Source organism: Triturus cristatus, chromosome 2_1 (genome assembly GCF_964204655.1).
Source record: "Triturus cristatus chromosome 2_1, aTriCri1.1, whole genome shotgun sequence".
Lineage (NCBI taxonomy): Eukaryota > Metazoa > Chordata > Amphibia > Caudata > Salamandridae > Triturus > Triturus cristatus.
Genome location: NC_140581.1, coordinates 602,214,864 through 602,231,619, shown reverse-complemented (window position 1 = coordinate 602,231,619; position 16,756 = coordinate 602,214,864). Strand labels below are relative to the sequence as shown.

Genomic DNA, 16,756 nt, shown 5'->3' with positions numbered 1-16,756 from the left:
CAAAATCTCATCTCTCAATTTCAAACTCATCCATCTCTTCCAGCAAGAGTGTTCATGCAGCTCCTAGGCATGATGGCGTCATGCATCTCCATAGTCCCACACGCACGACTTCAAATGCGTCCCTTACAGGAATGCTTAGCACAACAGTGGAACCAAGCTCACGGACAACTTACCGATCTGGTGTTGGTGGACAGTCGCTCACTTCGCTCACTGAAATGGTGGAACACCATCAACCTGTCCAAAGGGAGACCGTTCTTAGAGCCTCTTCCACAAGTTGTGCTAACTACAGACGCATCTCTCACGGGGTGGGGAGCCCACCTCCTTCACCATACCACTCAGGGCAGATGGACCAGTCAACAAAAACTGCTCCACATCAACCACCTGGAACTCTTAGCAGTGTTCCTAGCACTAAAATCCTTTCAAATTCACCTAAAGAACAAAACTGTCCTCATACGCACAGACAACATGACGACAATGTATTATATACAGAAACAGGGAGGGACACACTCTCTCCAACTGTCCCAACTGGCACAGCAAATCTGGAGATGGGCAATTCCCCAAAACATCTACCTGTTAGCAGAACATCTCCCAGGGATCCACAATCAAGTGGCCGACCTCCTAAGTCGCCACACACAACAGATCCACGAATGGGAACTACACCCCAAGGTTCTACTCCCCTTCTTCCAAAAGTGGGGACAACCAGACATAGACCTGTTCGCCACTCCCGAAAACACAAAATGCCCAACCTTCGCCGCCAGGTTTCCACACCCACAGTCGAAGGGCAATGCCCTATGGATGAACTGGTCAGGCAGATTTGCGTACGCCTTTCCGCCTCTCCCACTAGTTCCATTTGTGGTACGCAAACTGAAACAACAGTCACTAACACTAATACTAGTGGCTCCCACTTGGGCACGTCAACCGTGGTTCACCACACTTCTGGAACTATCTTTAGTTCCACATCAAAAGCTACGCCTCTCCCCGGATCTGTTAACCCAGAACCATGGAGAAATCAGACACCCAGATCCTCAAACACTGAATCTAGCGATCTGGCTCCTGAGGTCCTAGAGTTCGGTTACCTCAATCTCCCTCCAGACTGTATGAATATCATAAAAGAAGCCAGACGCCCTACTACTAGAGCGTGTTATGCCGCTAAATGGAAACGATTTGCCATCTACTGCGCTAATAATAACATACATCCATTGGATGCTTCCATCCAAAACATCATTTGCTATCTACTACACTTGCAAAGATGCAATCTAGCGTATTCCTCTATACGTTTACACCTAGCAGCCTTGGCAGCCTACTTGCAAAATAGGCAACACCTGTCCCTTTTTAAGGTACCAGCCATCAAAGCGTTTATGGAAGGTCTCAAAAGAATTCTTCCCCCAAGATTGCCACCTGCACCAGTGTGGAATCTCAATGTGGTTCTAACAAGACTCATGGGTCCCCCATTTGAACCTATGCACAAATGTGAATTGCAATTCCTAACATGGAAGGTAGCTTTCCTTATCGCAATCACTTCCCTGCGCAGAGTAAGTGAAATACAAGCCCTTACACTTGAGGAACCTTTCTTACAACTACACCGTAACAAAGTGGTTCTTAGGACAAACCCTAAATTTCTTCCAAAAGTGATTTCCCCTTTCCACCTTAACCAATCAGTAGAACTACCGGTCTTTTTTCCAAATCCAGACTCGGTAGCTGAAAGGGCCCTACATACCTTAGATGTCAAAAGAGCCTTGCTTTATTACATCGACAGGACAAAACCTTTTCGAAAGACAAAACAACTCTTTGTTGCTTTCGCGCCACCACACAAAGGCAACCCGATCTCCAAATCAGGAATAGCCCGGTGGATAGTTAAATGCATCCAAATATGCTACCTCAAGGCTAAACGTACACTTACAGTTCCCCCTAGGGCGCACTCCACGCGTAAAATAGGGGCTTCTATGGCCTTCTTAGGCAATATTCCCTTAGAAGACATTTGCAAGGCAGCCACATGGTCTACCACGCATACCTTCACTAAACACTATTGTGTTGACGTGCAGGCCAAACAACAGGCCTCCGTGGGCCAGGCTGTCCTAAAAACTTTATTTCAAGCTGCTGCAACGGATACAGGCGACCACCGCTAAGGGGAGCACTGCTGTATAATCTATCCTCAGTGTGTGATCTGCAGCTCATATGCCTCGAACGGAATATGCTACTTACCAGTATGCATCTGTTCTTGGCATGTAGAGCTGCAGAGTCACACACGCCCGCCCGCCTCCCCGGGACCTGTATCTGTTCCAGCATCCGTCTTACTTAGACATTACACATGGACATCCTTTCTTTCTTTTCTATATACTCCATCTTTTCCCATCATGGCGAAAAACAATCTGCCGATGGAGTGGATGCCCATGCGCACTGTTGTCCAGGGGAGGAGTCACCAACCTCGTGACCAAAGGCTTCTTCCGAAGACAACAACAACCTGCAATCATCCGAGCCCAACACCAGATGGCGATCTTATCCTCAGTGTGTGACTCTGCAGCTCTACATGCCAAGAACAGATGCATACTGGTAAGTAGCATATTCCTTCCTGTCCAGGGAAGGCATGGCTTGGCAGTTCGGGCTGGACTGTTCCCATGAGGCACAGGGTCAGACTGATTTGCATATGGCCATGTCTGAACTGGGGTGGCAGAGTGGGCTAAAGAACGGTGATGGATCAAACCCAGATCTGTTGACTGGGTGTGAGTGTTTGATTGGTTCTGATGCTCCGTCCATCACCACCCCCTTTTGTACCGTTTCTCCAAGAATAGGCAGGGTGATGCGCCTTCAGGCCTCTGGCCCCTAACATTGCCACTTAGAAAACATCTCTGCAAAGCCAGATATATCCCAACCTTCTTGCCTTTACAATGAGTAACTTGGAGGCTACTTGTTTTTCTGTCTTACACTGTAGCTAAGGAGTGTAATAACAATCTTGGATACAACAGTCTACTGCATTATGGAAACAGTGTGACATTCTCTTATTTACCATTATAGACACCCCTGGTTGATACAGCGATGGGGCATGTCTAGGTTGTCCTGTGTGTAAGGAAAAGGGATGTCATAATGACGTTTCTTTGTTCAGGTGTGCATGGACTAAGTAGGCATGCTGTAGAATGTTGAGGGTTGATGCTGTACGAATTTGGTGATGCATGGAATGTTGGTGTCTGTGTGCATGGTAAAAGTTGGGAGTTGAATACATTTGTAGGGAACATGGAGCCCTACAGGACCTACCTACTGTAACATAAGGGCATAAAATAAAATTAATAATGTACCTCCTTCCTGAATAGCTTCATACTCTTGTATAAATACCCTACTATAGCAGATCTTGTCAGTTTAAATCATCTACAAGATGCTCAACCATATTCAAGATCTCGTATTTCATTTCAAGGCCATCAGAATTCCAAAAACAAGTTACCTGGTCTCCATAGTCTTCATCTCAGGTATTCTTTGTCCAACACACAGAAAACATCATTTATTTGGCCATCCCCTTCTACATGACAACTAAAGGTTTTTCCCAGGCTTTGTCTGCTGTAGCCCAAACATCCCAATTGGTGCTCTCTCTTCAAATTAGTCTAGCTGCAGGTCTCCTATCTTTCAGCTGTCTTCTAAAATTACACCCTTCCCTATGATCCAATCCTGTTCCAAACATTGCCTCTTCAACATCTTTGTCATTTATTTAGTCTTGTTCAAGAACACTGGTCTCAAAGATAAAAACAATACAAGGGAACCAAATTGTTATTTTCATCATTATTATAAAAAATACTGTGCAAGGAACTTTTATAAAAAAAGATTCTACTTTGTGATTGCACAGTGGATGTGTAGTGAGATGTGCTTGGTGCTCTCATCATAGTGATACACGTGTGAACAAATTTGGTGATCAACATTGTGTATCTTATAAACCAGGAACACACAGTGCATCTATACATAATAAAATATATCTAGGGTCTGTGGTGGTTCAGCTTTTCCAGAAGAAAAATGATAAAGGGTGGTAAATAAAGCTGATTCCTGGATATCAGAGATAATGTGGGGTTCCAAAAGTCCTTGCTGTATTCTCCAGGTAGGGAGAAAGAAAGTCAGAATATATGCACACAGAAATTCTGTGGACCAACGCACCGCTTGCGAGCACAGTGTGCTTCACCACGCTCAGAAAATAAAACGGGATTCCCAAAGAATGATCTGTGGCAGCAGGTCTGCATGCATGTCGGGCAAATTGCTGCGAAAGGAGAGCTCTGCTCACATATATGGAGGTGTCTCTCACTGCACCTGCTCATTGGGGAAGGCCCACAATTCCATGGTAGAGTAGTAGAGGGCAAAGAAGAACTTAGAGTCAAAAGGGAACAAGTTGCCAACATGTTGGAAGAACGTAGATTATCTTATTGAAAGGTCATAGGAAAGAAGAATAGGAAAATAGCTAGATCAACAGATTAGAGACAGATGTATTGTCAGGGAATAGTAATCAATAGATGTCATATGTAACACTAAAATATTGTATACATGTTGAATGCAGAGAGCAGGCAGGTTAAACCGCTTAATCAGTACAGACGTATATTAACCCCTTCGCCGCGGCACGAATTTTGCCACAGCGCTGGGGGGGTTTGGGGCAGCGCGGCGCCGCCATGCTCGTGACGGAACCACTCCGTCATGAGCCACGAGCGCGCTGTGCTCATGACGGAGTGGTTCCGTCACGAATCCGCCCACTCGCGCTAATCGCCCGCACAGGCGGGGAATCAGCGCCGCGTGGGCGGAGCGGCCGCCAACGGCCGCAGCATGACGGAACCACTCCGTCATGAGCACACGGTGCCCGTGGCTCATGACGGAGTGGTTCCGTCATGAGCAGGGAAGGGGTTAAAGTAGTGCCAATCAACAAATACAGGGCAAATTCAAGGGAAGACAAATGTTGGAGTTCAAAGCAGTCAAGTTGAAAATCCAGAACTGATATCAGGATAATTAAAGGGTCCATAGTGAAGGAGATTGTTCAGATCAAATGTGTCCATTCTTCCTGTCGCTTCAGGCCATTCCTCGTCGTGTCCATTCTGAGAATTCATTTTAATTCCTCCTTTTTGAGGAGTTGCTACAACTTAGCACCTCTTTCATGTAATTTTAAAACCTGCCATTTTATGCCATTCTCTCTATGGCCTTCAGCAATAATTTATCCTCCCGAGGGACAGTGGGGACCTTGCAGCGGATAAGACTCCAATTTTGACTGATGCATATTCTTATTTTTTGGAAGGTTCGTCCATTATATAGTTTACTGCGTGGACACTTAATACTGTAGATCACATTACAGCTATTGCAATTGGAGAGCTGATTCAGGGGTATCTCATTGTTGGCACGTTGAATTGATTTACCTTCTATAAATTACTGGCACACACTCACTGGGCACATTTAAAGTGCTCAGTGACTGGCGGTAGTACCCAATGATCAATCAGGGTTTCTGGCAATTTTTCAGTTGTGAGTGTGGCCCTACTAAGTGATCTTTCAGATTTTTACTCCTTTTGTAGGAGAACATCCGAGGTTCCAGAGCAAGATCCCTTGCAGCCAATACCTACCAATGCTTCTTAATGTTTTTGGACTCTAAGCTAGAAATGGAAAGAAGGCAGTCAAAAATAGTTTTTGAGACATTTCTCTCTTGGTATTTAAAGAGAGTAACGTCTCCTAGGGCAGTACCATGCCCTTTTCAGAGAGCATTTTGCTTGGTGTTTAGAATAACTCCTGGCTATTAGTTTTTCACCCAATATGGCAGCTTCTCTAAAGAAGTCAAATCTATGATCATTTGTTTGTATCCTTAGGAACTGACTATAAGGTAAAGAATCATTTGGTGAGCAGGGGTTTGCGAGTATTTAATCTTGAGCACTCCAGTAGCATCTGTCTATTGTTGTTTCATTGTAAAGTGTGCTATATATTTTATGCTGACCACAACATGATAAATAATAAATGCATTAAAAACAAATATTAAATGAAAATATGAAAGGCCATGTAATTCCAAGTGTACCATAAGAAACGGATAATATGTTTCATCTTACTTATATTTCAGGGGGCATGTATCCTTAATATGCTGAGGGACTATATGGGTGCAGAGCCATTTCAAGATGGCATTGGGCAATATTTGCATCGCTACAGCTATCGTAATACAAAAAACGAAGACTTGTGGAACAGCATGACAGATGTAAGTAATTATGCTTTCATTAAATGAACTTAACGATTTTGTGTTTTAAAAAAAAAATAAAAAAAATTTAAGCTGTAGCAATGATGTAGCTTGCCCCCACCCTCCAGTTCGGGTGGGGGAGAAGTTAGAAGAGTATAAGTAATGGCTGAGCAGATATATGGTCAGATGCTCACAGTGATATTTTCATGCTCTTGATACAAACCTTTCAGCTAACATGTCATTGCTGAATGATCTTAAGGAGTCCATGCTCACTCCCTGAAATGGATCTATTGCAGGGTAAGATGCAGACAGGCACATTGTCCTCCTAGACTTCGAAGAGCAAATTCTCCTAATGAGGAAGAACTGAGGGGGCAAGAAACAGTTATTTGCAAATGAAGAACTCCACATTCAGCTCCTAAACCTGCTGCAATGTCCATCAAACAGTTGACCTGTAGAAGATAGGACAAAGCAACCTTGGGAAAATGGGTCAAAGCTGGAGACACTGTGTGTTTCACAATAATCAAATTTCTGAATGTTGATGAGCTGTTCTATGATTTAGTTGCAGCACGTTTACACTGAAAGTACAATACCAAATGCTGGCTATGGCAGCATACGTCTGCACATTGCCTCCAGTTTTGAATACATCACCGCTCCGATGCCATCAGAAATTGCAAGCGCTTCCATGTATTAATTTCAACTTGACTCGCCCCAGCTGACTGGGGGTAGGGGGGGGGGGGGGAGTCTAGGTTTCTCGGCTCACCGCACGCCGCCAGTCCAGCAGTTCTGGCTTGTTCCTTGGCAGCAGGAGCGGTAAGGCGTGGGGTGCGGGAGCAAGCTGCTGCGGAACACCGAGTTGGTGAGAAAGGCGGTTCTCAGCAGTTCCCCTGCAGCTTTCGGCTCCGACTCCAGATTCTTGCTCCAGCGGTCCCAGCGGTCAAGCAGCTCAGATGGCAGATTGCAGGAAGGCACCAAGGCACCAGGGTCGGCCGGCCGGCGTGAGGCTGGGGAGAGGTAGGTGATAGACTTCGAGGCTGGCGGCACTGGTGGCATCGGCCCAGTGTTGATGTGGCCTTCCTTCCTTTTTTGCTTTCTTTCCCCTTGGGCAGCCGTACAAACTAGCCTCCGCTGCGGTGGCCATTGTTCACTCTCACTGCCACTGCCACTCTCAACACTGCCTTCACCGTGTTTCTATTCTGCTCTTGCTGTCACTTTGCCTACTCATAGACTTTGTTGTCTTGCTGACTTCTAACCCCCAAAAAAAGGAGAGCAGGCATGCTACAACTACCTGTTTTGTTCCTACCGCTGCAGCACAACCCCCCCGCTTTCATTAGCAGTCAGCGGGGGCGCGATGGTAGCGGCAGCGGCGTATGCAGTAGCGGATGTGGTTGCAATGTAGTGACCCATGCTCCAGGCAGTTGAGTGTTGAGCATTGAACAGCGGTGTGGCAAGCTTACCAAGGCACGGAAGTGTGTGCTCCTGATCTTCAGTGCCCCCAGGCACTGGCATCAGCATCTGTGCGCCGGACTAGAGTACAGAGGAAGCAGAGGTGAGAGGTGGAGCATGAGTCTACTCGCATAGCAAGAGGAATTTTGAAGTGAGTGTGGTAAGTCCGCTCCAGCCCCGAAAACAACTGCACTTTGCCTTCTCACCACCTGGCGCACAGCTTATAGCACTCAGTACACAGTAACAGCCGAAGTAAGCGGAGATAAGGAGAGGTGTGGAGGGATGTGGAGGTGAGCGGAGGTGAGCGGCGAAATCCTGAGTTCTGCTCCTGCTTCCAGCGACAGCTGAACACCCAGCCAACATTCAGTGATAAGGAGGGAAGCAAAGGGAAGCAGTATAAGATGTGCAAATAAAGTAATGCGCTCAGGGAGAATAAGAGGAGCGCTGGAGGTAGTGCGGAGGAAACAAAAAATTGCAAGCCAGGGCGGCTTCTGCCGATGAGGACAATGATATCGACCATGTTGCCAATGGGGATTTCATGGAGAAGTCTGGCATGGAGGGGCCAGGTATAATAGCACAGTGCCTTGATAGAACTCCAAATTGTGAACAAATAAAGAGGGTAGGGAAGACTGACTTTCTGAAGAACCCGGTGGATGTACTGCTCACATATCGAAAACACATGCATAATAGAGAGCTACAAAGCCCGATTCAACCACAGGGCCTTCCAAATCGGCCCCCAGCAGATACATGAGCAAAAGAGAGGAATCGAAACCTTGCTCTCCCTTGGGGGGTTAAATACAAAAATAAACAAAAAAACCCTTGTTTAACTGGGAAACCTGGCATCTAAGTAGTGACCGGCTATGTGAGAAGGAAAGTACCACTATAGTGGCCCAGCAAGGGGAGATGCCAGTCATTCAGGAAGTAGGCGATAACGGCGATCCACAATCGAACTCCGAGTCGCCTAATAGTAGTAAGGCGCAAGTGGGGTAAAAGGAACGAATTACTCAAGCTTGTTTGGGAAAAGAAATCCAGATTCAAGTTGATGTGCACCAACAAGTAGACAACGAGATGGTATATATGGTTAATTTGGATGAACTAGAGAGACTTAGAAGGAATAGATCCTGTTCGGAAATTAAAATTGGAAACCGAGTTAATGGAGGAATTGGACACTGTTGGGGGTATAGCAGTACCTGTGACGATAGAAGTGCAACCAAAAAAAGTATATGAATCATCTGACGATCCAATTTGCGAACCATCCCATGACTTATCTCAGAGAAATGTTGCCATTGGGGATAATACAACACCTGTAAAGATAGAAGCTCAATCAGAAATTAGATATGAACTAACACAGAGAGGACAGGGTTGAGGTAACTGAATTACCAGGGGCTCAACTTGTTGGGTCCCCGGTAATCGGCTCACCGGCTGATGGCATGCAAGTTGGATCTCCAAGTAGAGAATCATTGGGGGGAAAAGGCATGAATAACAACACTTGGGGGTTTTACTCAATTCATTTCAATCGGTGGTCAATACATTGACATATCAATCAAGTAAGTTGGATATCCAGGTGGAACTTTTAAATACAATGGCGTTATATATTACAGCGATTGATACAAAAATTGGAGCATTAAATCAGCTGATCCTAAGGGCGCAGGCAGAAGCGCAGGTGGAGACATTGCCTGAGAATACTTGTGAATGTAGCCCAGTGTTGGATAAACTGTCCTCACTGCCTGGGATGCTGGAACAGGTTCTGGCAGAAATAAAGGGGCAATTACAACCTTCTAAATAAGTGATGAGCCCAGTGGGTCAAATAGTTAACAACAGTGGGAAACCAGAGGGAAATAAACCTGCCTGAGTAAGCGAAACTGGTGAAGTGGAGCCTCGGGGGGGGAAATTTCAAGTTTGGAGCAGGCACAGTTGAGGAACAAAGTAGACGTAATACAGGGGAGTTATCCAGAAAATAAACTTAGAGAAAACAATTGCCATATGTTAAAGGCTTTCAAGTGACCAGACATCGTCTAGCATATCCGGTAGGAATGGGCCTGTTGAGCAGGGAGCCCTAGAACCGGCCGCACAAGGGGAAGCAGTCAAGACATTTAAGCTCTCTAAGAGACTGAGAAAAAGACTTAGGAAAAGCCACAATAAAAAAGAGGTGAAGAATAATCCAGGTCTCCAAGGGAAGCGGTATCCAATTTTTTGCCCAAAATTAGGAAAACAAGTGGCACCTCCGAAACAAGAAAAGAGTGATGACAAGATAAGAGAAAATAATGTGGAGAAGGAGAATGAGAATATATCAGCTAGTGCAAAAGGGAAAAGGATGAATATAAAGGAGGGCCAAATGGAAGAGAACCAACAGGGACTAGTCCAGGCCAAATCAGTAAAAGATGAACATACAAACCAAATTAAAACAGTTAAGATGGTGGAGCTTTGGGGAACATCGCTCAACGCTCCGGAAGAGAAAGGCTTGGAGGAGAAAGATGAAAAGGAGATCAGAATGCAACAAGTACGGGATCAATCACTAAGGAATGATAATGACCCACAAGGAGAGCAGAGGCAACGACCACAGGACGAATGTCAATTGGTAAAGAACGACCGAAATGAAACCGGACAGGTCAAGAATATTCAGCAGGAAATAGTCTGCACAATTCAGCAGGGTCAAAGAGATAGGTCAATTCAGCACAGCTCGCCTAGTATTCACTGTAAAATGACATTATTTCCAAAATATAAATATAGGGGTCACTTTGATCGAATAAATAAAGGGTCTATGATTCGAATGACCAAAGAAATAGTGACATTACAACATATAGAGTCCACGGATATACATTCAGTTACATTACCCGATGTGGGGAGGTGAGGAATTCGACAATGATTACATGGGCGACTGCTGAGGTAGCAGACCAACTATGGGCGGAAAATGCGAAATTTGAAACATGGGGTATTGAGATGATAAGGGAAAAGGAGGAACCCTATCCACAGTTCCTAAAACCTAAGGGTGGCGAAAATCGGTTTAAAAGGGTCGATGAAGAATGTGGTACGGGAAGTCAGAAACTTAACAAAAAGTCCACAATGGGCAATACAAATCAGCAATCGGGCATAACGACGATCTTAAAAGGGGCAAGGAGTAGCTCAATCACTCCTTTAAGGGACAATATAACCCTTCAGGCAGATAACTACATGGACGCCAAGGGGAGCAAAACTCTTTACTCGAAATTGGACTGGTCCTGGCTCCTGAGTGCCTTGAATGTCATGACAGACAAAGACTTATGATATTGACAGAATAAAAACCGTTTCGTTGGTCACAGAAACAAAGGTGATACCTGCTCATGGAATATAGAGAGGCTGGCTGCAGAGGTAGACATCTTCGCATGGAACATAGAGGGTCTGGCAGCAAAGGTAGACGTTCATGAATTTCTAACATGTATTGGAAGATTTCAGATAATCCTCTTGCAAGAAACATGGGCACAAGAGGAAATTAGGTTACCGGCATACTCATGCTATAGCAAGCCAGCAAATAAAACTAAATTGAAGGGGCAAGCAGCAGGAGGTTTGGCCTTATACGTAACAGTGGCCTTAAAAATAAAGATCGAAGAAGTGGAAGTTGACCATTCGAACATTCCAGCAATTAAGGTCTGGCCTCTTAGCACAGGAAATAAGACTCCTTTGATGATAATAAATGTATATATACATCCCCTTGGCAGCACGAAAAAAGAAACAATAGATAAAATACTGAGCCTATTGTTATCAGTAAGCAGGATGAATCCAGCTCCTTGGATCCTCTTGACAGGGGATTTTAATATGAATTTCTTCCAGGCGGTGCCTAGGGATCAAATATTGGAGGCGATTGATCAAATTTGGCATACCCCGGCAACTGATGCAATGAAACAACGATTTGACAGAATGGGCAAAGAAGCGGTGAGAAATCTGGAGCATCACGGCCTTCGAGTTTTGAATGGCCGAGTGGAACCGGACATTCCAGCTCAGGCGACCCATTTTGCGGCACAATCTAAAGCTGTTATTGATTACACCTTAGTGTCCCTCTCATTATATCAATCAATAATAAGCTACAAGCTGGGAAATCGGCTGGAAAGTGACCATTAGCCACAAATGATCAGCCTCAATCTAAATATTATCCGACACGAACAAAGTGCCCCAGAGTTAGGGGAGCCTATTGGTCTGAACTATAGGAGGCTAAACTGGACAGTAAATAATATACAAAACATCGAACAGCAAGCAAGAGACCAGTGGGAAGAAGAGTTAAATAGAATAGATCAAAATCCTTTGACCCTTTGGGAGCAGTTCATAATTAACCTAGTAGAGAAAAAGGCTGTGCGTTCAAAAGGCATGGTAACAACGGATACGTCTTTTCCCAAACAAATGACTGTTCAACTTAAGATAGCGAAAAGGAAATTGAACAATGCCCTGAGGGTCCTAAGAAATCATGCATCCTCTAATGTCAGGAGTGAGATACTACCAAAACTGAGGTCACTTTACAAAAAAGAGGTATGGATACAAACAAAAACCGACCTAGATCTGTTCTGGAGTAAAATCAATAATGCAGCAAAACGCAAAGATGTACTTGAGTTTTGGAGACTGGTTAATCAAGCCAATGGTAGGAAACAACAACAAGGGACTACAAATATATCGGAAGAAGTCTGGGAGAAGTATTTGGGATCCATGACAGGTTGCACAAGAAATATAATAAAGCCAACAGAAGTAGGTACAGCGGACAATACAAGGGATAATGACAATGCATGGGAAAATACCCAGCTAATGTTCCAGCAGACAATAGTGGAAAAAATTATAAGTTCTAGCAGACGGAGTAGTGCTCCAGGGCCAAATGGCCTTCCTCAAGCACTATTCAAAGAAAATCCACAATATTGGGCAAAGAAACTGTCAAACTTATTCAGTCGTGTTTTGACGAAGGAAGAAGTCCCATACTAATGGAGGGGTTCAATTTTGGCTCAGATTTACAAAGCTGGTCAAGCCTCCAACCCTGCTAATTATAGACTCATAGCTTTAATGGATTGTGAAGCAAAGTTTTTTGCTAAATATCTGCTGGCAGAACTAACGTCTTGGGTTGATGCCAGTAATCTACTTCCAAAGAATCAAACTGGGTTTATTAAAGGCATGGGGACGATTATTAACATTCAAATGTTAGTTCTTATAATGGAAATGGCCAGGCGCCGTAAGATGAACCTGCATTTGTGTTTTATTGATTTTGGCTCGGCTTTTGACACTGTGCATTGAAATATTCTTTGGAACAAATTAACGAATGCTGGTGACTAGGGGGTTGGCTGCAAAACCAAAATTGAGAATGGAAGTGTGAAAATCTTCAGAAATAGCAGGCTCCAGGCAGAAGTAATTTTAAAGTAATATTTATTCCTGGCCACCAGTAAGTCAAGCGCAACCTTTCTTTGGTCTTAGTGATCCCAGGATGACTGACGTGGGCTAATTTTATCAACTCTTTTCTGAGACTCACAGGAGGAACTAATCTGGCACCCCTAAACAAAATATTTTTGCCAACAGATAACTCATTTCTCACACACCAAAAAGGTTTGACCACTTCAGATCCAATTTTTGCATTAGGCGATTTACCTTGAATCAAAGACATAACTTCTTTGAGCGTAGCATCAAGTGCTACCTCTTGAGACCATTTTTATTCAGAGATGTGACTGAGCTCTAGAGAACACACCCAATCGCTATTGGTATCAAATTCATCTTCTTCACAACATTCACTCGAGACCAAGCATGAAAGAACATCAGCAATCTGATTTTCAACACCCGGAATGTACCTGAGAGAAAAGGAATATTCTTGAAGAGCTATGATCCATCTCGTTATATGACTTGAAATCAAATCTAGCCCTTTCTTTTAAAAAATCTCCACTAGAGGTTTGTGGTCACTTCTGATTTCAAAATCAACACCCCACAAAAATCTTTTAAGTTTTCTCACAGCCCAGAAAATAGCGAGGGATTCACGCTCAACATCAGAATATCTCGTTTCCGGATCTCTCAAACTACGTGAGAGAAACATGATGGTTCGCATGCCAAACGGACCAATTTGTTGCAACACGGCACCTAATCCTTTTTCACTCGCATCTGTAGTCTTAATTGACTTGAGCTTTGTGTCAAAGCTCTGTAAGAAAGGAGCATTACATAACTTTTCCTTTATGCAAGAAAAATCTTCCTGACACTCACTAGACAACGCAAAACTAACACCTTTTCTCAAAAGAGATCTCATATAAGCAGTCCAGTCAAATCAGCAAAACCTTTAATAAACTTGCCATAATACTCAATCATGCCAAGAAAACTCATAAGCTCTTCCTTAGTAGAAGGTGAAGCAAAATTTCATATAGAGTTTACTAAATCCTCTTTAGGCCTAACACCATTGCCGGTAATATTATGACTTAAGTAATTTAAAGAGTCTGTTCTAAATTTGCATTTTTCCATTTTAATGGTTAAATTGGCCTCATTCAATTTAGTTATAACAGCCTTGAGGCGAGCATCATGTTGTTCAACGTTATCTCCAAAAACAAGTATATCATCTTGATAAATGCTGACACCACCAAGATCCTTCAAAACATTTTCCATAGCACGTTGGAAAACTGACGAAGCAGAAACCAATCCAAAAGGCATTCTAATAAAATGAAAAGTACCAAAAGGAGTGATAAATGCATTGAGGTCCCTGCAAGACTGTTCAATTTCAATCTGATGGTACGCAGATGTTAAATCTATTGTGCTAAAGACCTTTGCTCCTCCCAGCAAAACTAGTAGTTCATTAATATTTGGGAGGGGATATTTATCCATCACTACATTCTTGTTCAATTGGCGCAAGTCTATGCAAAGACGTAAATCTCCATTAGATTTCCGGGCAGCATCAACCGGAGAAAGCCATTCTGTTCCTTCAACCTCCTCAATAATGCCCGTCTCCTTAAGTTTTTTAATTTCTTTTTCCATATCTTCTTTAACTGACAGAGGTACACTCCTAACTTTACAAGTCGTCGGAACAGAATTATTTCTTAACTTTATTCTATGTTGATAACCCTTTAAGCAACCAAGACCTTGTCTGAAGACCTTAGGAAATTCTTTTTTTAACGTGTTGCTAAACTCACAGTCATCAGAATTCTTTATGGTACAAACAATTTCTTTCAATAAAATCTGAGGATTAGAATTTTGGTCCAAGTATACGCCTAGATCACCCTGGTGTATCCAACTGTTAATACTATCGCCTTTCTTTGATACATAGATTTTCCCCCAAATCATCCTACCTCTATATTCAATTAAGCCCATAAAATAACCATGCAATTTAATTGGCTCACCGCCATAGGCCAGAGGAATGATATCAGGTTTAAACAAATTAATTTTGCATTTCAGTTTTTTTAACATAAAAATCATTTGAAACAATGGTGATTTTAGCACCAGAATCAAATAATACACGCGTACATGCCCCATCAACCAAAATTTCATCAACAGGACATGACTTTTTGGATGTTCCACATTGAATTTCAGATACGATCTGACCACATTCAAAATCACCAGAACTGGTATTGGCCCCTTCATCTTCATACATTTCTACCTTTTTAACTCTATGAACCAGCTTACTCTTACACACAGATGAGAAATTACCCTTTTTTTTACATTTATTACAAACATGACTCAGGGCAGGACATTTACTATCATTAGGAAGATGCCCTATCTTATCACACCTATAACATTAAAGTACAACTGGCGTGCTGCTAGATCTATCTTTGTTAGGCATGTTGCTAGATCTACCCTTGTTTGATACATATCTTTCTTTTACTTTTACGTCAGACCTTTTGTCATCAAAACTTTGCACATTAGCATCTTTTATGTTGTCTCTCTTAATGATCGCGACACACTTTAGCAAATGTTCCATTATTTTTGCTTCAGCTATGACCTCATCGAGTGTGGGTTCATCCCGTAACCATAGCTCTTCTCTTACCTTGTCCATGTTGCAACCCAACATGAACTGATCACGGATATGCTCATCAAATAAATTCTCAAACTTGCACGATGATGCAAGTTTCCTCAAATCAGTCAAATCACCTTCAACTGTTTCCTCCTCCCCCTGCATCCTTTTACCAATATGATATCTCTCTAAAATCCTGCTTATCTTAGGGAGATAGTGTTTGTCAAGCTTGGTGATACATATTTCATAATCGTTTATGTCCTCTACTTCAGGAGCCGTTAACTCAGGTAGATGATCGAACACATCCTGCCCTTCAGAACCTAAACAGTGAAGTAACAGAGAAGTCTTTCTTTCAGCTCTTAATGAAGCCCCACACACCCTTGCATACCTCTCAAAGACCTTTTTCCATTTCTTCCATTTAATCGGTGGCTCACCAGGACAAGCAAGGAAAAATGGAGCAGCTGTAACATTCTGTGTGGCACCAAACATGAGTTAAAAGTATTAGCAAAAAAATTATAAAATACACCCAGTGCAAAAGTAAGGAAATAAATTCTCAAAAATTAATGTCTCACAGTGCTCCTAAATGTGAAGCTTATATTAAAAATTTGAAATTCATTGCAGAAACATAAACCACCTTACTAATTGAAAAGTTTAAGGAACAAAGATATGTAAGCATGGACAAATATCAGTGTTCTAAAGCAAGATCTAATGACGATTAAAAGATTAGTAAAATTGTAATTGTACCAAAGGCATACGCAAAAGTGTCACTAGCGTGCGTATCGCTGAGATGAAATAAGAGTTATGCAGAGAAAACCATAGCGTGCGTATCACTAAGATGAACTGAAGAAATATAAAGAGTACGTTCTCAATATCGTGCGTATCATTGCAAGTACATTGTAAAACTTTCTATAAGCGTGCGTATCGCTGCACAAATATGATCAAGTTGTGCAACAAAACACACGTTCACATACGTTAAGCGTGAGAATCGCTCCAAATATTTTGTAATTTTAAGCATGCGTATCGTTGAAACACCGTAGCTTTAAAGCAGAGAAACGCACTATTTTTCTGGTTGCTAGGAGATTCCAAACTTCCAAAATGGCCTCCACGTCTCTTTTAGCTCAGCGTAGTGACGTCACAATAAGATTCTTAGGGTAGAAAACTGGAAAAGTCTCACCGCAGACTAAAGAACTGTCTTTGTTGTTGAGATCTCCATGAGTGATGAAGAG

The 16,756-nt window shown here is 43.0% G+C and overlaps 1 protein-coding gene across 3 annotated transcripts in view; it reads left to right on the top strand.

The window, feature by feature from the left end:
* The window catches only part of LOC146865673 (endoplasmic reticulum aminopeptidase 1-like), a 529,832-nt gene that overhangs the window by 219,305 nt on the left and 293,771 nt on the right, over positions 1 to 16,756 (top strand). For all 3 annotated transcript variants that reach the window (XM_085632533.1, XM_085632531.1, XM_085632532.1), the window contains exon 9: positions 6,053 to 6,184. In XM_085632533.1, coding sequence (XP_085488659.1) covers positions 6,053 to 6,184 — 132 coding nt within the window. The remainder of the gene's footprint in view (positions 1 to 6,052; positions 6,185 to 16,756) is intronic.